The sequence below is a fragment of the Danio rerio genome, chromosome 3 (assembly GCF_052040795.2).
Source record: "Danio rerio strain M-AB ecotype USA chromosome 3, GRCz13ab, whole genome shotgun sequence".
In the NCBI taxonomy this organism is placed as follows: domain Eukaryota; kingdom Metazoa; phylum Chordata; class Actinopteri; order Cypriniformes; family Danionidae; genus Danio; species Danio rerio.
This window is the reverse complement of record NC_141023.1, coordinates 11,489,032-11,514,496: the sequence shown is the minus strand read 5'-3', so window position 1 is coordinate 11,514,496 and position 25,465 is coordinate 11,489,032. Positions and strand designations below refer to the sequence as shown.

General features: G+C 35.5%; 2 protein-coding genes across 9 annotated transcripts in view; one reads left to right on the top strand and one right to left on the bottom strand.

Annotated features, from left to right (window-relative positions):
* Positions 1-25,465, top strand: part of pdgfab (platelet-derived growth factor alpha polypeptide b) — a 679,118-nt gene that overhangs the window by 637,081 nt on the left and 16,572 nt on the right. The gene's annotated exons all lie outside the window — the stretch shown is intronic.
* Positions 1,768-23,374, bottom strand: dnaja3a (DnaJ heat shock protein family (Hsp40) member A3a). Of its 8 annotated transcripts, none has more exons than XR_015479582.1 (13): positions 23,133-23,366; positions 16,622-16,755; positions 14,536-14,619; positions 14,243-14,449; positions 12,017-12,169; positions 11,766-11,913; positions 11,608-11,672; positions 8,827-8,955; positions 8,309-8,424; positions 6,924-7,021; positions 5,435-5,537; positions 2,340-2,745; positions 1,768-2,110 (listed from the first exon to the last, which is right to left on the bottom strand). XR_015479582.1 is itself a non-coding variant. In XM_087242262.1 (12 exons), exons 1-11 carry the CDS (start codon positions 23,335-23,337, stop codon positions 5,449-5,451), a joined length of 1,428 nt encoding a protein of 475 aa, XP_087098388.1. In that variant the 5' UTR covers positions 23,338-23,366; the 3' UTR covers positions 1,768-2,745; positions 5,435-5,448. The 8 variants fall into 8 exon arrangements, 2 of the variants coding, with proteins under 2 accessions (XP_087098388.1, NP_958470.2); XR_015479583.1 differs by having other exon boundaries at positions 1,768-2,104; XR_015479584.1 differs by lacking the exon at positions 5,435-5,537.

The window sequence follows — 25,465 nt, the reverse complement described above, 5'->3', positions numbered from 1 at the left end:
GAACAAATGAAGGAATGAACAAATGGATGAATGAAGGAAGGACAGAATGAACAAACAATGTTAGGAAGAAAGGAACAAATATGGGAAGATTACTAAATGCACAACAGGATATTACGTTTACACATCCCTGCACAAGCTGCATGTAAGTTCATCAGCTTTTCACAGCGTAATACTCACTACTCATGAGCAGTGTTGGGGAGTAACTAGTTACATGTAACAGTGTTACGTAATTTAATTACAAAATAAAAGTAACATTAATTAGTTACAGTTACTGAGGAAAATTGTGTAATTAAATTAAATGTTAAAGATTACAAATGGGGTAACATCTAAAAATGTTCTTAAAACATCTGGGATATGTTGGATAATATTAATCTGGTGCTTTGCCTGTTTTTGATATGCCGTCTGCTAAGGCCATTTATTAAAGCGGTGCTACTCTGATGCTTTTACTTGCGGCGCACCCAGAGGCGTAAATCCTGAGGGGAGCATGTCCTCTGTATAAATGCTTAAAATTTATTTAGTTGAAAATGTCCATTAGAAACTTAAAAGTAATAAAATGTAATTAGTTACTTTACTTTTATAAAGTAATTGAAAAGTAGTGTAACTTATTACATTTTAAATAGGGTTATTTGTAATCTGTAGTCTATTACATTTCTAAAGTAACCTCCCCAACACTGCTTATGAGTTCTTTTAAAGGGGCTACTTTTTACTCATATTTTAAATAAATATTTACAACAGATACTTTTACTCTACTTGCACTACATTATTGGGCAATTAATGGTACTTTTACTTGAGTATGATTGTGCAACACTCTTTCCACCACAGCCCAAATTCCACCCTAAACCTAAACCTGACAGGAAACTGTACAATTTTACCATCTGAAAAAAATAAATAAAATCTTCTGTCTAATTTACAAGCTTTTTGAGAAAGGAGGACATCAGCAGTGTCTTAATTTTTCACCTTCTTTTAATACCCGTGTCATGCCTGTCATTAAACAGTAGGGTTGCACAGTTTACTGGTACTATGGTAGTATCGTGATACTATGACTCTAAAATACTGTTGGTGCCACTGTAGTTTGTAAGTGGTAGTATCGTCTTTAATGGTCTATCTGTTAAATACATAATGCTGCACATTGAAAAAGCACTAAAATGTATTAAATGCGTATAATTCACACATTTAATGGTAGCCCATTGCACGTTTTCTGACGCTTTAGATCGAATCTGAATCAGTTCATTTCTGCTCCTGTCAACATGATTTAGTAGCTAAAACAACTGCGACAAACTAACGACTCACAAAGTAAAATTTTGAATTACTTCCCTGATAAGACTGGAAAAAAACAATAGATACTGGAAACATTGAAACTGAATTTTTGATCACTTCTTAAAGCCTAATTTTGTTGGGGGAAAAAATGCTATTTTTGGAGCAAATTTTATTTGGTATAATTTGTATCTTTATTTTAAAGCAATTTTCGTGTGTCAGTTAACAACAAAAAATAAGAACGAATACATTTTAGTTGAGGTGACGTGCAAATACTTGTTTAAATTATAAGGGAATTATTAATTCAATTCAAGTAGGCCTATTATAACACATAAAATATAGTATTTCTGACCATTTTCTTTATTTCATAGTTTGGAGTTATGAATTACAGTATCGCAATACTACTTGGTATCTCGATACTTCAGCTGGTATCGTATCGTAATATTAATTAATGGTATCGCAACAACCCTATTATACAGATTTGTGTCACAAAAACACACACAAAACATCATGTACAGTTGTCACAGAGATTTTAATTATTACATATTGTTCTCTACAACACATTAAAATGATTTAATATTAACAGTTGTTTATTTACACTGCAACTAAAGCAGACGGATGTAGCCTTTTAACACAAAACAAAGATCTTGAACAATGAGCTTCATTAATGTCCAATGAATAATTCTACTGAAGTCAATCCACTTCCAATGTCTGAAAATAGAACTGACTGTGATAAACCTTAACATAAAATTACCGACCAAAGCCAAGAAATAGCATTGCTGTGGGTGCTAAGGCTGATAACACAAAGTTCAGGTAAGACTGTACACTTTCAGAAATAAAGGTACGCGAGCTGTCACTGGGGTGGTACCTTTTCAAAAATGTTCAAACTTGTATCTAAAAGGTCCCTTTTAACATCTCAAATGTACAATAGTACCCAAGTAGTACAAAAGTGTTCCTCTTAAAATGTATAGGTACTAACATATACTTTTAAGGTACCAATATTCACCCTTTGGATACAAATGTGTTCCCTTCAAAAAGGTACCACCCCAGTGACAGCTCGCGTACTTTTATTTCTGAGAGTGTACATGTGTGCGTTTATCAAAATCCTCAATGATCTGCTCTTAAAAGTCAATTGTATGTCCAGAGCTCTTCATTCTGTGTAGTATCTGAGGCGTTTTCCAGATGAATTCAATGCTGTTCATGTTACTTCTTGTAAGTCAGGGGTGTCAAACTCAATTCCTGGACAGCCGCAGCTCTGCACAGTTTAGTTCCAACCCTAATTTAACACACCTGATCCAACTAACAAGTGCTTTAGGCTTGTTTGATACCCACAGATAGGTGTGCTGAAGCAGGGCTGAAACTAAACTCTGCAGAGCTGCAGCTCTCCAGGAACCGAGTTAGACTCCGGTGTTGTAAGTCCATCATGTTTGCAGTGAATTCTCAATCTCCACTAGCAAGGCAAAGTCTCTCAGTTTCCAGCCGATCTTTTACCTGTAAACACAAACAGAAGTGAATAACCTATAAAATCCACTCGATCAAGATGATTATTATAGTTGAGATAATATACAGTTGATAGCAAACAAACAAAACATTTTTAAACTTGTATTTTTAACTTTGTATATAGAATTCAGATGCAACTCTTTTGTTATAAACACATTTCTTATAAGATAAGCTAATAAAAAAGCTACTTTATTTCAAAATGAATATAAATATAAATAATAATAAAGTCTAAATAAAAATATTAGTAAAACTTTAAAATGATTTAGATCAGGGGGTGCCCAAACGTTTTTTTAGGAAGAGCCAAAAACCAAACTTGATTGAGGATGGTGGGCCAAAGGTAAGTATTCATTCATTTCCCTACATTCATTTCTCTGCTTAGTGTCTTTATTCATCAGGGGTCGCCACAGTGAAATGAACCGCCAACTTATCCAGCATATGTTTTACTGACCCAGCCGGGACTCGAACCAACAACATTCTTGCTGTGAGCCGACAGTTCTAACCACTGAGCCACGTTAAAGTTCAGTTAATTATACTTTATAATAAACTTATTATATTAAAACCAATCCCATTATAACAGAATGGAGTTGAATGGAGCATCTGTTTTTGTCTTGATATGCTCTCCCTGATGTTTTCTGCATTGTCTAAAATTTGATTTATTTGCAGATACATTTAGCCAAGCAATAAACCAAACAAATAAAATCAAGTTTATGTTAAATTAGAAATGACCATCTCTTAGATGGCATGGCTGGCCAAATCAAAAGTTACCATGGGCCAACCTCGGCCCACGGACCTAAGTTTGGGCATCTTTGCTCTAGATAACAAAATAACTAATCAGAAATTTTAAAAACCAAACTCAGATATATGGTCAACATAAAGACACATGACATATATAAAATGATGAATGTTGGGAATCAGTTTATGTTGTATGTAAATACAGGAGTTCCCAAACTTTTCAGCCCGTGACCCCAAAAATAATCATATTAGTGGCTCGCGACCCCCATTTTTCAAGGTGGTTGTACTGTAAATATGTAAACGTTGCAGACACAACTATAGGCAAATATAAACATGAGCTTATTGACAACACAAAAATGCAACAGTCTATAAGCCATATAATGTTTTTTAAAGTCATTTATGGATTAAATTACATTTTGCTTTTAAAATTAAAGGCTGATGGCTGATTGTTATTTTTATGTTGTTGTTTCTTTAATGCAACTATTAACTATATTCTGTCGGTTATGAATAAAATATGGTAATTCTAATAGTTTAATAAAATTTATTTGAGTTTTGGATATCACCAAGCGACCCCTTGTCATTGTCCCGCGACCCCCCAGGCGGTCCCGACCCCCACTTTGAGAACCACTGTGTAAATATTGTAATATCCCGTTATCAGCAGAATGACAAATACATACCCACACAAATAGATATATGCGCACAAATATAAATAATCACCCTCATATAAAAATAACACTATCTGAAAAGGCAAGTTTCTTCCTGAAGTTTATTATTTATTTAAGCCATTTTCATTTTTTTTTTTTATAAAAATCTTAATCAATTACTGGACTTTTTACAGTCATTTTCATTAATTATAATCATATAATTTCTAACATAAAAAAAAATGGAACAGAACACACAGCTGATTATATAACCTTGATCCAGTTATTTCTGTTTGACATTGTGCAACCCCAAAAAATTATTACTTTTAAACTGCTAGGTTCGCAAACAGCCACAAACCAGATGCTAAACCTTAAAAGTCAGGTTTTAAACATAGCTGAAAATATTATGAAGTACCCAGCAGGCAAACAACATCATAAGACGTTATTTTAGGTTAGAATTAGGTAGTGACGTCAGGTCACCAGAATGCAATGTGTAGCTAGCGTCTAAGAACAACGTTATTTTAATGTCCAATAACGGCGTCAAGTGAAGTTGATTTTAGGTTGTGTTGGAAAGTGACCAAAATCCAACAGAGCCAACATCTTAAACCAGCATCATGTTGACGTCAAATACTGACATTTATTCATCAGTTTATAGCAACCAAAATCCAACATCTGATATATGTCATATCGGTAACATCCACATAACGTCAAGCTTTAACATCATTAGATGTTGATATTTGGTTGATTTTAGGTTGTGTTGGAAAGTGACCAAAATCCAATGTCCAGCCAACATCTTAAACCAATGTCATATTGACGTCAAATACTGACATTTATGTATCAAATGATCAAATGGTTAATTTTAGGTTGGATCTTGACGTCGGCCTGACGTTGAGTTCTGACCTCAACAGGATTTTCATTTCCAAACAAAATGCCATGTCCCCACGACATTGGGGTACAATGTCAATGTGATGTCATTCATACCCTGTGCCTGCTGATATATATATATATATATATATATATATATATATATATATATATATATATATATATATATATATATATATATATATATATATATTTTTTTTTTATTTTATTGAAAGCAATAAAATTATTATTGAAAATCGTGTTTTTAATATTGCCAGATATTTTTGTAGTTATGCAGGTTTTTCTATTCTATATTTGTTTACGTTTTCAATGTTTATTTTTTTTAGTTTCATGTGTTACTTTGTATCTAATTACTTATTTATTTTATTTTTGCTAAAACATTAAGCTTTTCAGAGAGTCGTATCTGAAAAGAATCATCCTACCTGGTTTGTGGCTGTCAGGAGGAGCTAAACATTTTCTTTAATTTGGAGAAAATGCCCTCGTCTTTCTCTGTGTGCCCTGTCCCAGTCTGATTACTGCCCCCTCCTGGACAGAGAAAGGTACTGGTTTAACCTGTTAGCATGACCACCCCATACTCTACTGCAGTAGTTCCCTACTCTGTTCCTGGAGGGAAACCAACAGTACATAGTTTGGATGTCTCCCTTATCTGACTCATTCATTTAAGGTTTTGGAGTCTCTTCTAATGTTCTGATGAGTTGATTCAAGTGTAATTACGACGAGGTTGATAATGTGTGCTAGAGCTTTAATCGGGCCATAAAAGTTACACCCGATAGGGCCCGAGGCCTACAGAAGTCGTCCCGAGCCGACAGGTACATTTGATTGACAGCTTTATAAAGCCCGAACTCGTTAATAACCCAACATTATTCAAAATGTGCACAGGCACACAACTCTTTTGCCGTCAAGAATGAGTCATTTATATGTTTTAACAATTTATTAGTAACAAACGTAGGCTGTAGACCACTTGGAAGTTGAAACAAAGAAATAAAATAAGTCCTCTGTAACATCGTAACATCTCAGCACTCTAGGTACATACGCTTAGCCTTTAAATTGGCCAACACACCAATAAAAATAAGTCTTTTCTAACAAATCAAATGAAAATAAATTCTAAATTTGGCAATAACGAAATTAAGATAATGGCACTTCTCATCACAATCTGGCATTAAGGCGACGGCGAAGCTGAATATTAAAAGAATAGCCTAAAGCCAACATTAGCCTGTATACTCTGTGTACCTTATGATTTTATTGTTTAATTAATATTTATTTTTTAATAAAAAAAAACCTTTACTCACCAAGATTAGGCTAAGTGTTTTTGTGGAGGAACATTATTGAATCCACTGTAAATGGCTTTAGCTCAGTCCTGTGCTCAGGATGGTGCGTCCAGCAGCACTGAACACCCTTTCACTGCTGCTGCTACAGGCCGAGATGCATAATTCTGATCTGGCTAATTTTGCTTGTTTTGAATGGGCTATTATTGTTTGTTCATCTTTTACCAACCCAGAACGTCCATTAAATTTTCCATGACAGCGGTTTCAATGTAGCGAGTGGCCTCCTCATCTTCCCTGTCAGCTTGCTGTGCTGTTTACCGCTCTAATACCCAGTGTATGAGTGACCGCCGAAATACCTTTGCGGCTAGAATGACCGGTTCTTTCTGAACTGGTGGCTGGCCTGACCGCAGTCAAAATTCGTTCTTTTTGACTTCTCCGTCATCTTTTGTTTCACCTTTGCAGGGTTTGCAACAGCCGTTGTAACAAACGGTTTAATTACTTTCTCGCGCTAATCGCATCACATGACTGTTCATTTACAAGCCAAGCCCGGCCTGACTCGACCAAAAGATCTTCAGCTCTAATGTGTACTGTTGGAGTGCCTTCAGGAACAGGGTTCAACTGCTCTACTGTACTAAACTAGCAGTACCTGCAGTGGTGCTGGTCACTCCGTTGACGGTTCCCTCCACATCAGACTCGTCCTCCGCATAGCTCATCATAAGTGCTCGCTGTCGGTCCGTCAACATCCTGACAACACACACACACACAAATGTCATTGTAAAATGTATGCAAAACAACTTAATCGACAAGTCTTGTAACACTGACTGCGTTTACATGGACATCAGTGATCTAATTCCTTGTCTTTTTCTGAATAAAACAATAATACGATTAAGGTGTTTACATGAGTTGCTTTTTTTTTTTTAAGTTCACTTCATGTTCCCGCTTTACATAGTTCGGTTAACGTCATTACGTCAGCATTCGACTCTAGTTTTCTCCGGCATTTCACACAACAACAGTTTGTGTTCATCATCGCACAATATGTGATTTTGGCCGTTTTGTTTTTAATTTTGTTTTTAATTTTTTAATTTTTAAATTTACTGCAGTTTAATTTTCAAATTAAACTGCAGTAAATTTCTCACACTATCTGTGCAAACAAACAACGGTAGATACAAACTCACAAGCAACAAGCCACCTCTGCCATTCACTAATTTTTTTATTCATCCCCCTACGATGTGCAGTTCATGAGCGGAATACTGAGATATTTGGGCTGACAAATCAATAAACTGCCCTTGTGTGGCACAACACATTGAAATGAATGGGTTTCATAGCGCAGTGCTTTCTGTATCCAATGTGAAAGCAGATTCACCAGTAAGCTGGAAACTGCTTGACGATACAGCATATCATAGCCTTTCTTTCAGTTCTTGTTTTATCCATGTTTCTCTCTGGCATTTCCCTTTGTTTTGTTTACATTTTTACAGTTTAAAATTCAACACATCTTTAATAAAAATGTATTTGATTCATAAGGCTAGATCTATAAAAATGAACATTTCACAACAACTTTAAAATGAGCGACATAACCCAATCAAAATATTAGAGATGCAAGCGCCATCTACTGGCAGAGAGTGAATCAGCATTTTTATTCATTCTACTGTTTTTCTATTGTACAGATACTTTTTCATGTAGCATCATTTCAGTCAGATCATTGTGTTTATATTTTTGAAAAGATACAATCTAATTTAAAGTCTAGCTAATTTAAAGACCAGGTTAATGCGTGAAGTGTTTAATGTGGATCTTGAGTACAGTGCAGTAGTTTCCTCAAGATTGCAATAACTGTAGATTCAATGCTATTAACACCTTGCTAATGTTGTTCTATTTTAAATATCTTATTTACTGCTGTAAAAAAAAAAATATATAAAATAAAAAAATAAAAAAAAAATAAAAAAAATCGGAATCTGCTCATTTGCTTAAAATTTGAAATCCGCTATAAAAATAAATACTTAAATAAATTATAAAAATATGCGCAAGAATTCTTACTTGGGGATTTTGATCTTGATGTGGACGTAGTGGTCACCGTAACCATATCCGTTGACCCGTGGTATACCTTTACCAGACAGCCGGATCCTCTGGTCAGTTTGAGTTCCAACTGGGATCTATAAGATTCAATGAGAACAAAAAAACTATATTAACCTGTCATCACAATAAATGACTGCTCAAATATGCCAACTTCCATACTATACACTAGGAAAGAAACGTAATTAAGAATGCTGATGAAACAAATCTGTTATTTTAGATGACTTTAGATCTGCTACTCTAAAACCACTAGGGTGTTATAGCAAGGCCCTGTCCTAATGAGTGATTTATTCATTCAAAACTTCAACATCAAGCAGCACAACAAGCTGTTTTTAATGTCTAAAAATCAATGGAAGTGAATGAGAGCAGAAGCCTCGGACCAAAAAGATTACAATGGCTGCGCCCGCTCATACCTCAAGTATAAGATGAATACAGAATTAGATTTTGGACACAGTGTGTGTTTATTGCGCAGGATGTCTCACCGAGAGATTGATGGTCTCGTAAAGTCCTTGCGCTCTGATGGTGCCACCCAGGATGGCCTGAGCCACAGAGATCATGACGTCAGAGTGAATGTCAGCACCGTCTCTCCTGAAGATCGGACTCTTCTGGACCTGAGAGCACAGACACAGTTATGCTGGATGAATGAGATCTGAAATTACACATTCATAGCAGGCGACAGCACAGAATGCTGCTGAATATTAAACTATATTCAATTACAAATATTACTGGTTATTCATACATGATGCGTCTTTCGTAAGAAAATTGCAATAAATGCCCGTAATTTGATGGCCACTGCTAGAGCTAACTCCAGACCGAATGACAGCCGCTACTAGAGCTAGCTCCTGATTGGATGACAGCCAATACTAGAATTAGCTCCTGACTGGATGACGGCCGCTAATAGATTACTGCCGCTACTAGAGCGAGCTCTTTATTGGATGATGGCCGCTGCTAGAGCTAACTCCTGACCGAATGACTGCCGCTACCAAAGCTAGCTCCTGACCGGATGACGGCCGCTAATAGATGACGTCCGTTACTAGAGCAAGCTCTTGATTTGATGATGGCCGCAGCTAGAGCTAGCTCCTGACTGAATGACGGCTGCTACTAGAGCTAGCTCCTGACCGGATGATGGCCGCGACTAGATGATGGGCGTTACTTGAGCAAGCACTTGATTGGATGATGGCTGCTACTAGAGCAAGCTCTTGATTGGATGATGGCTGCCACTAGAATTAGCTCCTGACTGGATGACAGCCGCTACTAAAGCAAGCTCTGGATTAGATGACGGTCGTTACTAGAGCTAGCACCTGATTGGACGAAGGCTGCTACTAAAGCTAGGTCCCGATTGGATGACAGCTGCTACTAAAGCTAGGTCCTGACTGGATGCAGGCCGCTACTAGATGACGGCTGCTACTAGAGCAGGCTCTTGATTAAATGATGGCCATTACTAGAGCTAGCGTCTGATTGGATAAAGGCTGCTACTAGAGCTAGTTCCTGACTGGATGACGGCTGCTACTAGAGCAAGCTCTTGATTGGGTGACTACCACTACTCGAGCTAGCATCTGAAAGGATGACAGCGACTATTAGAGCTAGCTCCTGACTGGATGACGACTGCTACTAGAGCAAGCAGGCGGTTCAAGGTGGTTTTAGACATAATACTTGAAGGGCTTCTATAAAAACAGGGGTAAGAGTTCAGAAATTAAGCTGTAGAGGTCGCAGTACATGGACATAGCAAAATCAAGACCTGTTTAAACTTATTTAGGGCCTGGAAACTAGGGATGCTCATTTCGGTTAATTTTGCTAACCGACAACCGCCGCTCGTTAATCGGTTATTAACGGTTAACTGGTCAGATTACTATTAAATTATCATTAATTTTTTTTTAAACAAATTGACGTGTCTATTTTGTGTCTGACACATTACATATTGCATTTTAACATACTGATTTATTTTAACATGCTAGCATATTAATAACAAAACATAACAACAGCATCTTAACACAGCTGCAGTGTTTACAACTGCATAGAAAAACAGAATAAAATAAATAAAATAAACAGGCCCGCCCTAAATTATTTACACTTAAAATCATTCATTTAGAGAACAAACCGAACACACTGACTGATCCTTTTTAAGAACCGGCATAGACTATAGACTGTTATTTTTTTTTAATCATATGTTTTTTTCTTCGGTCAAATAAAAATAGCAGACTTCATCAAATCGCTCGCTCCACGGAAAATATGCATTTATTAAATGCCCCGCTGTTATTATTATATTACAAAACCTTTTTACATTTTTAATAGAAATCATTATTTTAAAGATTAGGCTATGTCTTGATATATGGTTTCCTTTCTCTCTCTAGCAGTTCAAGTGCACGTGCTGCGTGATGAAAAACAATGACAACGCGTGCATATGTTGACTTTTTGTAAACAGTTTTGTTGTTTAAATATGATATTGCATTAATTTGCATACATGCTTTAGAAGCTGTAAAATAAAAGCTAAAGCCTATTTGTTGTGTTGATGACGCAGATCAAGGAAACCATCAGCAAACTCGTCTGTATCAAACAGCAATATTCTTCTTCCATTTTGCTTCTTTGGCAAATATGTCTGTAGGCTTGTGTGGTCACACGTTATCGTCCCGCGAGTTAACAAATATGTCTGATCACAGCAAACATGATTTTTCCATTCCAAAAACATGAGGCGCACCTCGCTCCTTCTGACAAGGAAAAAAAGGTGCGATCCTCTTTTTTTGTCACTATGAAACGACTAAATCAGCTGGGTATTGATTGTGCAATAGTGTTGCTGTCAATGTTGTTACAATTGTAATATTTAATACTATTGTGATATTCAAGATTTTTAAATTCATACAGCTCTGGATAACTTAAAGCAAGCACTAGTACAAACTGCTGCTCTGGGATGAGCCGTGTGCAAAACAATTGAGGCTTTTAGTAAACCATTCAAAAGATGCCCCTCTTAACGCATTCGATTGGCCCCTTATGCAGCAAAACTAAAAATATATAAAATATTATTTTTAATCGTTTAACTGATACCGTTAATCGGTTACAAACGCACCCTCTGGTTAACAGTTAATTGATTATTTTGAGCATCTCTACAAGAAACACAATGCTTCAGTAAATTCAATACTTTTTGAAGCCTATCATTTTTCTAGTTTAGATTTTTTTTTATTCCTTTAGTTTTTAAGACCCAACAGAAATCCTCACTGCAACTGTGGGTTATGCGGGTTAAGGTTCAGTTGATGCACTAATGTACTCACTTTGAACGTAATGAAGATCTCTTTCTTCCCAACAGGCATTCGCACCGTCTGCCCATCCTCAATACCTGAAAAACAGCCGAGAACAAAACATCAAAACTCAACAATCCCATTCACTGAAGTCAGTCTCACTTTAACATCGATAACCCCAGTGAACCCACCAGCAGGAACGGGCACCGTGACGGTTTTCCTTTGTTTGGTTTGTCCCGTCCCTCGACAGGCGATACAGGGTGATGTGATGACCGAACCTCTCCCTCCACAGCGCCGGCAGGTGGAGCGCATCACAAAGGGTCCCGTGTTCACCGTCTCCTACAGTGACAGACGCACCAACAATTCAACAACAGGTTTTGGTATTCAAATACGTCTTTTTTCCACAAATTCGACAAGTATGTTTTTTGACAGCCTTACTCACCATGCCGGTGCCGTTACAATTTCCGCAGTGCTGGACTTTAGACCCAGGCTCATGTCCTCTGCCGTCACACCGCTGACACGTGCCCTCGATGTTCACTGTGATCTCCTTGTTCACTCCTTTAGCAGCCTGAGCGAATGTCAGCTCCATCACATACTGTTAGCAAACACAGCAAGGGTTATGCACAATCTAGAGATTTACGATTTCCACAAAAAACGCTGACAGAGTCGCAAATATGGATTTAAATGAACTGCATCGATTTTTTTGGGCCCTTTTCATTGTCTTCTGGACAATGGAAAAATCATAATCACGATTATTTTGGACATAATTGTAAATCACGATTATTCAAAATGATAATCAGTTAAAGTCAAAATTATTCGCGCTTCTGTGAATTTTTTTTTAATGGAAATATTTCCTAAATGATGTTTAACAGAGGAATTTTTCCACAGTATTTCCTATAATATTTTTTCTTCTGGAGAAAGGCTGATTTGTTTTTATTTCGGCTAGATTTAAAGCAGGTTTGAATATTTTGAAACCCATTTTAATAGCTCAATATTATTAGCCACTTTAAGAAATATTTTGATTGTCTGCAGAGGAAACTACTGTTATACAATGACCTGCCTAATTAACTAATTAAGCCTTTGAATGTCACTTAAAGCTGAATACTAGTCCCTTGAAAAATATCTAGTAAATATAATGTACTGTCATCGTAGCAAAGATAAAAGAAATCAGTTTAAATTTGTTTAAATTATGCTAAGCATCTTTACTGTAAGAAAAAAAACTTAAGCTACAAAGGTCCTTCAGTCAAGAGCAGTGAGCGATTTTCTCCTTTTGTCGTTTGATTAATATTAACAACAGGCGGCAGCAGGATTATTGCGCGCTGTCACTTTAAGAATAGTGCGGCTCTGATATGGTTTCTCTTTCACATGTCTTTTAATTCTCAACTTGTTTATTTGTTACACAAATGAGGGTTAATATGAATAATTATTAAACACAGCGCTCTGACACAAATGTGCATGTATTTGACCATTAAAGCGCTCACATTAAGATGGCATTAGATGTGTGTGTGCTCTGCTCTTCTCCGAGCCTGCCGAGGCTAAGTGCGGCGCGTGCACACACACAACAGTATGTGCTCTTTCGCGCTTTTAAAAATATCAATGATTTGAACGTAAATCATTGAATGATGCGCATCCCGTACTGCAAACGTAGTCATATTTACATGGAACTGAGCTTCGCAGAGCTACAAATGTGTACAACTGGAAAGGGGGCAGTATATGATGCAATTATCGCTTATCTTGATTAATGGTTTTTCATAATTGCTAGAATTCTCTGGCAAATTAGAAGTGACAATAAAATACGGCTCAAATCAAAAATAGTAACGAAGTCAAATTAGGGCTTGACAATAGGAAAAAAAAACACATTGTAATATTTAGTTTTTCCTTTTCTAGATCTTAAGTCTCCTGTAATACGACTATTGTGAATAGACATCGTAATTCTGAAACTATTATGCACATGATATTAAATCAGTTAACATTTTTTCCCCATTATTAAATAGCATTTTGTTTTCCCTAAAATGTGATTTTATTTACTACCTAAAACCAATTACTACAATTATTAATATTATAGTTTTTGTTATTATTATTATTATTAATAATAATAATAATAATAACCATAATATTTATTATTATTTAAAGAAACAATTTAATAATTTTACTACATTTAAATATTTAGAAATTTACATTGATTTAAATTGAGCATAAAACACTTATTGTGGGGAAAATGGGGAATAAAATAAAAGTAGTTATATTTTCTCCCTCCCAAATTATGTTTTTATATTTTTGATCTACTTTTCCCTTGAAAAGTTTCAAATAAACAACAACAAAAAAAGTTTTAATGTTTTAAAATGTAAAGGTATTTGGGGGTATAGGGGTTTTGAGAGAAAAATAAATTACAGGGAATTTAAGGGAAATAACAATATTTTTTAAAAAACTTATAAAAAAAAAAAAAAACAAATCAAATTTTCTGGACATTTAAAAAAATGCGATAATAATAACAAAAAAATGTATAATTATATCTCATTATCTTATGAATAATGAACAAACTCAAAATTAATAAATAAATCAAATAAATACATTTTTAAATATTCAAAAGTATAGACCAATTGGATTGGCCGCAGTTTGCAGTTACATTAAAATCCACTAGTCATCTCTGGAAGTAAGCATCTCATACCTCTTGTGGCTGATTAAAGATGGCGTTGAAATCCCCAAAGCCCTGAGCGCCAGAAAACTCGCCAAAGATTTTGCGGAAAAGCTCCTCCGGGTCAATGCTGGTCCCTCCACCCCAATACTGCTGATGTCCCGCACCGGCGCGACCCGCATCAAACCCTGCAGAACCGTACGTGTCGTACTGTTTCCTCTTTACCTCGTCACTGAGAACCTGAAGAGGAAACATGAGAAAAACACCAACTCAGTATTCCAGCAGGAGACACTGCTAACAAGAAAAACAACAACAACGCTTCAAACCTCATAGGCTTCCGCTAGCTGTGCAAACTTTTCCTTAGCTTGAGGGTCTTCTTTATTAGTGTCTGGGTGATACTTTTTGGCCATCTGAATAGGAGAAAATCATTAAGGAGTCACTGAAGGGTTCGTTTTCAAACATTAAAAGGTGCTAAATAAATAGAGTGCTTGATAGAGGGTTACATTTTATATAAATTTACCATATACAACACATGAAATCCTATATTGATGTAAGCTTTCATAACAAATCGTCACATTAGAATTATGAGGTTCTATCTGACATTTTTGTCAAAATCGACTTATTGACATATTCTTATTAAATGACAACTTATTTACATTATGAGATGTTTTTTGGGAAGTTGTTTACATTTGAAGACTTCATTAAAAAAACAAATGTTACAAATGTTTGCTATGGAATACAAAAAACTTTAAAGCTCAATATCTTAAAATTATTAAGAACCCAGATAGAACCTTGAAATTCCAAGGTGACAAAATACTTGCTGTTTAATAATTAAGGCTATTATTATTATTATAAACTACTATTAATAATAATAATTAAGAATATTATTTTATTATTATATAACAATAATAATAATAATAATAATAATAATTATTATTATTATTATTATTATTATTATATACTATTATTACATGACTATTTTTAAGTTTAGCTTAAATGGTAAACTGTAGATTTATAATTTCATTTATCAATAAATAATAATACAATAAAAGTTATAAATACTATACAAATAATAATAAATAAATACTAATATAAATAAATATATTATTACATTAAGTATTTGATCACTTTTATTAAATACTTTATAAATGATGTTAGCAACAAATACTAAATGTGTTGAAACATAATTAAATTATTGATGAAATGTGTTAAATAAATTTAATATATCCATCATTCTTATTTCCTGAAAAATCTTTATATACATTAAGAGCCTAAATTATTAGCCTTCTTATGAATTTCTTCTTTTTTTTCAAATATTTTCCAAATGATGTTTAACAGAGCAAAGAGATTTTCACAGTATTTCCTATAATAATTTTTCTTCTAGAGAAAGTCTTTTTTTAATTTTGCAGTTTTTAATAGAAAAAAATAAGGTCAATATTATTAGCCCCCTTAAACAACGTTTATTTTCGATTGTCTACAAAACAAACCAGTTATAGAATGATTTGCCTAATTACCCCAATTAACCTAATTAGGCCTTGAAATGTCACTTTAAGCCAGAGATGCCCAAACTAGGGCCTGCAGGCTAAAGCTGGTCCATGGTAACCTTTGATTGGTTTAGAGATTGTCAAACCAAATATAAATGTAACCCTTTGTTTGTTTGGTTTATTGTTAAAAGCTAACTGAAAATAAATGTTTCAATGAAACAGTGTAAATTAATCAGAGTTTGTTTAAATGTAGCCTACATACTGTCTCCCGACAATGCAGAGACTTTGGTGAGCAAATCAAGTCAAAGACGGATTCTGCTTGTCAAGTGTCTTCAACACTGAACTCCACTGTGTTATAAATGTGATCGTGTTTTTATTGCAATATGTTATCATTTAAAAACTTACACTGCATTAGATAATACAATTTAAAGTAATGTTTTCGATTTATTTTGAAATATTAGGAAATAAATTAGGAAATTGTCCATGGCAACTTTAATGTCATATAATTAGGTATATTTACCTTCGGCCCACGGCTGGCAATGATATTTGGTTTTTGGCCCTTTATACAAAAAAGTGTGGGCATCCCCGCTTTAAGCTGAATATTAGTGCCTTAAAAAATATCTAGTCAAATATTATGTACTGTAATCATGGCGGAAAAAAAAGAAATCAGTTATTACAAATGAGTTATTAAAACTATTATGACAAGAAATGTGTTGAAAAAAATATTTCCGTTGAACAGAAATAGGGAAAAACATACAGGGGGGCTAATAATTCTGACTTCAACTATGTTTTTATAACAGTTACATTGTTCAATCAGTTTAGACATGCTCATTTAAGTAACATATATACATTTGAAAGCTACTTGATCAATGCTATAATTCATTAAATATTCATTCATTTTGTTTTGCCTTGCAACTGTTTTGCATACCTGGTAATAAGCTTTCTTGATCTCTTTCTGCGTTGCCGAGCGAGGAACTCCTAAAATCTGGTAGAAGTCTTGTTTTCTTGAAGGAGCGCTGGTGTGAAATGACATCTTACAGACGACGTGCGAAGAGCCTATAGCTGTGAGACACACAATAATCATTATTAATGTGAACAGCTCATTTCACTTATTAATTACCTAAACAGCAGTCAAGTTCACTTGTATTGTGGTCTGCGCTAATTGCGATGAATAATTTGTATTCATTTGTTTCTCTATTGCATGTTCTCCCGGTGTTGGCGTGGGTTTCCTTCTGGTGCTCTAGTTTCCCCCACAGTCCAAAGACATGCACTATAGGTGAACTGAATTAACTAAATTGGCCGTATTGTATGTGTGTGAATGAGTGTATGGGTGTTTCCCAGTGGTGAGTTGCAGCTGGAAGGGCATCCGCTGTGTAAAACATGTGCTGGAAAAGTTGGCAGTTCGCTGTAGCGACCCCTGATAAATAACGGACTAAGCCGAAGGAAAATGAATATTTCTGCATTTGCATGTGTTTTGAGAATAAGTGTGCCTGTATGTCGTCAAACTGATTTTTTCTCTCAAGCTGTTAGTGTTCACCTAAACATGAATATTCAGTTATTAATTACTCACCATTATGTTGTTAAAATAAAATAAAACTAAATATCTTATGTCGTTCGAAACCCCCAAAAACTTATTTTGCCCTTCAAAATAGAGATCTGTTCGGGACTAAATTTTGAATCCCGCTCCCGCCCGCACCCGCCAGGTTTTAGCCGGAACCCGACCGCTCCCGCTTATATTAAGCACTTGATGTCCCGCTGCCCGACCCGCCCCGTTTTCTATCCGCCGCGCCCGATCCCGCTAAAGAGCGGGGGGAGAACAAAACCGAAAATCCCCCAGTTATACAGTCCAGACAGCCTATAACAAGCTGTCTGTATAAACTAGGGTTGTAACGGTATGAATTTTTCACGGTATGATAATCGTCTAAAACAATACCACGGTTTGACGGTTTCGCGGTATACGGTATGTTACAAAATAATAGAACAGTGAAGCAAATTTGACTTTTTCCAAATAATATATTTTTAGTTACTATAAACAACACCACTTACAATGAACAAATAAAAATAAGAAAATAATAAATAATGTGTCAAAGTCCAAATAAAGTCCAAATAAACATGGTGCAAATCCTCAGTAAAAAAAATAGATATAAATATTTACTATACTATAAATAGTTACATAACGAAACTAGATTCAATATGGAACATCCCTAGATTTTATGTGCCAGCAAGGATATGGTTGTCTATGGATATGGTTGTCTGCAATGCAGACAAACAGCTGCATCTTCATTTGCGTCTTTTGAAAACAGCAAGAGCAGCAGTTCGTCTTTGCTGTGTCACTGTTTTGTCATGTTTCTGTGCTGCTGTGCATGCAAAAGTACTTAGTATGAGAATTATTTCATGCAAAACTTTTTTTTTGCGTTTTATTTAGCCGCGCATAAATGTATGCCTTTCTCTCATTCCGTGTTGTTCAAAAAGCTTGGTCCACAAACAAAAGCGAAACCTATGCTTATTGGTTGTGATATAGCGAGTTTGAACCAATCTGGGCATGGAGGAGGGACAATGCATCAATGTATCATGTCTGGTTTGTCCGGAGACACAGTGACGAGCGTTTCTTTATCAAATCAGCGTTGTCAAATGTTGATGACGTATCCGCACTGATTCCGGAGCCTCTGAAAGTCCGCGAATGTTATGTGATACAGCACTGGACAGCTGAGATTCTCTTCTTTATGCCAATCTTTGAATTGTATGAATCGGATCAGCGGATCAAAAGTTATTAAACATTTAAGAGCAATACTTATTTTTAGCCGCGGGCGGCTGTCTCGGTCTTTAAGGGTTAAAACCGTTGATATGCAATTGTTCATGGTATGATAATCGTGCACGTTCAAATCGTGGTAAACCGTCATACCGGTATATTGTTACAACCCTAGTATAAACACACACACACAGACAAAGCTTTCTCTCTCATTCGCGCGCCTTCTAACACACACTCATAAGCACCAAGCACAAACACAGGCAAAGCTCTATCTCTCATTCGCGCGCGCGCACACACACACACATCTCTCATTCGCGCGTGCGCATACATACACACACACACTGCAACAAACAAGCTAAACACAGCATCGCGCTATTTCATTTACACACATACATACACGTGCTCACTCGGGAGTCGGGAGCGATATTGCTAGACAGCCCGCTCCTGTCCCAAATTAAACCCGTTACCGACCGCTCCCGTGATTTATTCGGAAATTTATACCCGCACTGTAGAAATCCGGTCGGTTCCCGCGGCGCCTGCGAGACAGCCGCGGGAATGCAGACCTTTACTTCAAAACACAAATTAAGAAAGTTTAGATGAAATCCTGGAGCTCTTTCATCCTCCATAGACAGCAATGGTCCCAAATCATTCAAATTCCTGATCAATAAATACTAAAAACATCCTCAAAACAGACCATTCGCCTTCAGTGATTCAATCACAATATTATCAAGCTACGAAAATACTTGTGCAGACATTATAAGTCCTGTGAAGTGCTTTGAAATGTCAATTTTTATTCAATGTTTGATGTAGTCTCAACCAAAACATGAAGAGAGAGTGGAACATAGTGTAACTTCTTCCCTTTTAAAAAAACAGCCAATAGAGTTTTGTTTTTAATCGCTTCTCTGTCAATAAGAGTGGTTGAGCTCAAGCCCATAAAATTTAAAGCACCTCGAAGGGGGCGGGACATGTCAGACACTAGAGAGCATTTGATTGGTCAAGATTTGATGAGGAACTGATTTGAGGTTAATTCATTTAGGCGGAAGTGAGCAACTGCAAGCTTAACATGTCTATGTGTTTTCTTTTCTAAATACAAACTGTCATTGTTTTGTGCGCATTAGCTTATCGATAACCTAAAAACTAACAATACTGATAGTAACATCTAAAATAATTTATTTGAACTTCATGAGACCCAAAAACAGACTATTCAACTCAGTTTCTTCTCCTCAGGGTCAGTATAGGGCGCACATTCACAGGAGCTCTGTGCTCTTTATGGGTGTCGTTCTCGGTTTTGTTGACGTTTTAACTCAAATATGCCTTATGACACTAGTGTTGTCATAAGTAGTGTTGTTATATCAGTTCACCGCTGTTTACTGAATGCAGACAAAGTTACAGGGACACTGGAGCGTTTTAAAGCTGCAAAGATCAGCTGGTCTGTTTATGAGCTGACAAACCAGCAATCCGCTGATGAATCGACTGGTCTTTGTGACTTTAAACCACTCCAGTGTCCCTGTATCTGTGTTACAGCAGTGAACTAATGAGTTTCACGACCAATCAGTCATTTACGTTGAGCACGTGAACACAAAGGCAAATCAGTGCTGTTTAAGAACACGCTCAAATGTTAGCGCTGGACATTTTTAAAATTGTAGTACCGTTTGGTATCGAAATTCAGTATCGTGACTAGGGATGGGCCGGTATAAGTTTCTGACGATATGATAACTTTAGATAAAAATACCACAGTTTCACTGTATTGTAATTACTGCTCTAAAATAAGTATTTTTTACCCCATTGAATACAATATATTTTATTTTAGGAAACATTTATAATATTTTGGTGACAGTTAGCATGTCCAGCTAAATAATTAAAATAAATCATTGACTTCTGCTCTCTTTAATGGTTTCAAAAACACAGATTTATTTACAACACATAAAAAAACATTTAAAAAAAACAACTTGCATATTAGGGATGCACTGATATGGATTTTTTGGGCGATACCGATAACCGATAATTCTTCAGACTTGGAGGCCGATAGCCGATATGTATAGGCCGATAATTATAAATATTTCAAAATGTTTTATTTTTACACAGCAAACTTCATAAAAGCTGAAACTCTGCTCTTTTGAACTGAATAGCCTATACTCCAAGCAAAAAAAAGCTATGATTTCAAAATTGCACGGTGATTATAAAGACCTATAATCACCATTTCACAAAAATCAACATGCAAAAAATACATTATTTCATTTACTTCATAGGAAATTAACATGCAAATTGACAAAAGAACGAGCTAAGGACTAAAACCAGCTCAAATGTTCTTAAAAAACAGGTTACAGTGATGTACATGTGTACAAATATGTCCGAAAAAGCCTTTTTTAGAGGTGTTTTGACAGCTCAGAGCCACAGTACAAGTGAAAAGCTAAATACTGAATGTATTATTTTAGAAAATGCGACAAAAATTCATCCTATTTGGCGTTTTAGATTCTTTTGAACACGTAGCATCAACGATTCTTTGTTCGTTCTTGCTGTCAATCGCGGGAAAATGATCGATGAAAAGCTTATGATAAACCGCTGAGGGCGCAGATTTGCCCTCGGATTTTGATACAAACCGGATCATTGAGCTCAGACGACTTTATGACAAACACAGAGCAGAATATAAAGACAGAATGTGTGGCCCGTATATTGGATTCAGTGACCGGTGCACCTAGGCTCTCCCCTGTTGTCGATCTGTGAAGGCTTAAGCATTTATCGGCCGATAACGATATGGCCTCCGATACATCGTGCATCCCTATTACATATATCTTAGGAACGGTAGAACACAAAATTTAAGCGGTTTTAAAACTTTGATTTTACCAAACCGCGGTATACCTTGAAACCGGTTATCGTCCCATGCCTAATCATGACAACACTGACACTAAGGAGAAGAAACTGCTGAATAAAGTTTTTACTTTTGTTTATGTGAATACAAAAGAATTGATACAGCTTGTTTTGAGAGTTTTATGGACTTTAGATGAGCTGGGACCATTGCTGACTGAGGATGAGAGAGCTCCAGGAATTCATCTAAAACATCTTTATTTTGTTCTGAAGATGAACGAACGTCTTATAGGTTTGGAACTACATGATGGTGAACAATCAATAACAGACAATTAATTTATGGGTGAACTAACCCTTATTGACGTAAAGTTGGTTTTATATTCACACACTTGGACTTTCTCCTTAATAATATAATTTTAAGGTATTCTTTACTATTTCTAATAGGGATGTAACGGTATTGTAAATACCGTCATACCGCAATAGCAATTGTTTTCAATATTACCGTAGTCGCATGACTCGGTAAAACTATAGGTCTTCTGAGAAAATTTGCTCAGGCGAATGAAGCGAACGGGAGGTAGCGGAAACTACAATTCCCATCAGCCCAGGCGTGGCCATCATCCATACAGATCCAGTAATGCGGAAATGGAGTGTGCTTCTAGTAGCGGAGATGAAAAAGAGCTGGAAATGATCGAACCTAAAGCAGGTTTTAAATCGGATGTGTGGAAGCATTTCGGTAGGGGGTGTTGTTGTTGACGCTGCGCGCGTACTGAATAGCGGTGTTGTCGCGTCGGGCATTTCTGTTGCAGGGGACATTGTAAATGCCCAGAGATACCAGCTTTTACCAGATTTTAGTTATATAATTTTCCCTAAACCCCATCTCTAAGTGAGTGAGTGATTAAATGTTGAATGTGATGAGTTTTCAACAATACTAAATTGAAACTTTAGTATTTTTTTTACATGGTTTAATAATTTTTTGTTATTAAAATTGTAAAAATTGAAGTTTCTGTTTCAAAGCTTACAGATAGATGGCTAATTTGTATTTCATTGACACTTTTGGCACTTTTTTGGGGTATTTTCATTAGTTTTGTTTTTCCTGTAAATGATTCAATAAATACCGTACCATGAAAATCTGATACCGTTACATCCCTAATTTCTAAACATCATATTAGCAGCCAATGATTATCAAAATGTGTTTTTTAGTCATTTAAGTAGTGCTAATGTTGTTCTGAAGTCATACTTGCTAGCGATTTCAGAGGAAATATTTAAAATAGCACTGTCACTGTTAAAAAAAAAAACGAGCAAATGTGTAAATATAACAACAACTTTACCTCAATAAGGGTTAGTTCACCCATAAATTAAACGTCAATCAATCTAACCCTTTGAGCTCTCTCAGCCACCGTATAAAAACAGATGCAACCCAACAAAGATCAAACTGAACCAAACAGCGTAACACACTACTCAACATTCTGAATACCTTCATTATTATCTTCGTAATAGCAACATCTAGTCGTATATAATGTCTTTATTTGTACAGCAGAACTCCTGCAAGGTCAGGGAAGCTTCTGGAAATGCAGCCAGAGCAGGTCTGTGGTTTACCCTCAGGCCCAAACTTTTACTCTGGCATTATCGATCAGGTATCTTGATCAAAGTGATCACGTGTGTGTGTATTGATCATAGCTTATTGCCACAGCCATGTTTACTTTCTGACCTATATGTTGAGAATTGACGTGATGACATAGCCTCGTCCGTCAAACCAACTAATCAGTATATGATTCGAGCTGATCGGATGTGCTTTATGAACTCAGTGTTTTGAACTTACAAGTTTTTATAATGCATATTATTCCAGTAAGCGTGTAGGTTTGATGCTCAGGCCTGTATTCCTCACCTGTCATGCCGCTCAATGTCACCGCAGCCCCGGCTCCTCCGGAGAGCCCGCCGCGTGTCGTCCACATCTGCCGGCCTGACAGGCTCTTGAAGCCCCTGTAGGCTCCATCCGCTCGGGGAATGAAGGGTGAGCATGCCCGGCTGTGGCTGGAGGACACGGCCGCTGAGATCCAGCGTGCGGAGCTGCGAGCCGCGGAACACGCCATCTTTGCTCCTTACCGAGACGAGAGCGACTGCGCATGTGCGAGCAGCATGCGCATAAGAATCAGACTCTTGGTTGAAGTTCAATAAAGTGGACAGGCTGGAATTTTATGGAGGCTGTCCTAGACAGTGAGAAATTCAAGTTCAATTTGAATTATTAATAACAAAAAAAATTGGTTTCATTATATTTAATTATTTTTCTGTAAAAATGAAAACTATGTAGATCATTTATTATTCTCTTCATTGTAATTTATGAGGATTTAGTGTACAAATATGGAGTCAAAATCTGCTGGACAAAAATGGTTCTGAAATATAGCTTTCAGTTTATTTGTTTATTAATAGTTTATTTAGCCTATATACCGCATATTTATTAGTTTATTTAGCATATATAATATATATAGCATATTTATTAGTTTATTTAGTCTATAAAATGTATAGCATATTTAATAGTTTATTTAGTCTATATAATATATATATATATAGCATATTTAATAGTTTATTTAGTCTATATAATATTTAATAGTTTATTTAGTCTATACAATATATATATATATATATATATATATATATATATATATATATATATATATATATAGACTAAATAAACTATTAAATATGCTATATATATATATATATATATATAGCATATTTAATAGTTTATTTAGTATATGTAATATATACAGCATATTTAATAGTTTATTTAACATATATTATATATAGCATATTTATTAGTTTATTTAGTCTATACAATATATAGCATATTTAATATTTTATTTATTCTATACAATATATAGTGTAACCCAGGTTACTAGTGGGTAGTATACAGCAATAGAGCAAATAGAAATATAAGGAAAAAACATTGGCAGAATACTCGATTAAATAATATACATTAAAATTATTTACTTATATAAATAATTTATAATAGAGTATTATACAGCATTCAAGGGAATAGTGCTTTAGAATGACATCACATCATCGTGCCTTACACTATAGCAGCAGATCAGCTTTCCAAACAATAACAAATCTCGCTTGTCTGTTAGCTTGTGTTTACCGTTGCTATGGTGATTCAGTGTTCGCAAGGGAAAGCAGAGATGTAAGTTGTTATATTAATAACAGTAATATAACTATTAGATTTACATCTTTTAATGTTTTAATGCGTATATTAACTGTGAAAATTGACCATTAATAAGATGCTGACATGATTTCAATCATATATTTTTAATGAAGGATTGAGAGAGGAAAAAAACAAGATTTGTCTCTGAGAGTGAAATCTGCACATGAGTGCCACCTGGAGTTTTCCTATTTTTTTCGCTTTGATTTTGAATGATTTCCTTGGTGAGTTCATGTTTTTATTAATTATTATTGTATTCATTATAACATGATTTAAACTAGTGTCGAAAAATGTGTTCCATTAATTAACCATTTGTTTGGTCTAGTAAAAACAAAGTATTATACAGAGTATTATACAAGTGTTTGTAAAGTTTAAGTGAGAGAGTAAAATGCTGTCATTTGTTAAAAGAAAATGCCAAATAGGAGAGAGAAATAGGAAAAAACACAGAAATTCAGCAGAGAGAAGCATATACATGGTTATTTACTGTTGCTGTTTATTTAGTAATGTGTTAAGCTGAGATAATGCATACACTGTAAAATGCTAATGGTTTCTTTGGCCTTGTGTTTTCAAGGCCAGGTTTTTTTTTTTGTTTTGTTTGGTTTTGTTTGTTTGTGCATCTTCTGGTTTTTCATCGGTGAGATGTTCTATTGACGTCAGTTGCTGGATGTGATCTGCTCTGGATTCGAATTAATTGAAGTTTGAACTCTTTTCTGGATTTGGATTGTCTCAACTTCCATCGGCGTGTCTAATTGTGGAGTTGGACTGGCGAGTCTCCCATTAAGTGGATTCTTTGGATACACCTGTTGAAAAGATACAAAGTAAAACCTATTCAGCGTCATGGTAGGAGTGTAAATTTACAACACACTCACAAGTGCAACATCCTGGATCTCTGGAACTGAATTTGCAACCTAGTTGTTTTGCAAAATAATCTTTTTGAAAGTTTACTGGACTTTTTGAACATTTTGAAATGTTTTAAGTGAATGTTTTATTTTCATTTTTTTTTATTTGTACATTGTTCCTTT

Excerpts from the sequence above, each read along its gene's own strand:
- dnaja3a (XM_087242262.1), bottom strand. The coding sequence starts at position 23,337 with ATGGCGTGTTCCGCGGCTCGCAGCTCCGCACGCTGGATCTCAGCGGCC. Across the intron at positions 8,425-8,826 it reads ACGAGACCATCAATCTCTCG|ATCCCAGTTGGAACTCAAAC; the intron begins GTGAGACATCCT and ends TGAATCTTATAG. Across the intron at positions 7,022-8,308 it reads ATCAAGATCAAAATCCCCAA|GATGTTGACGGACCGACAGC; the intron begins GTAAGAATTCTT and ends GTGTGTTGTCAG.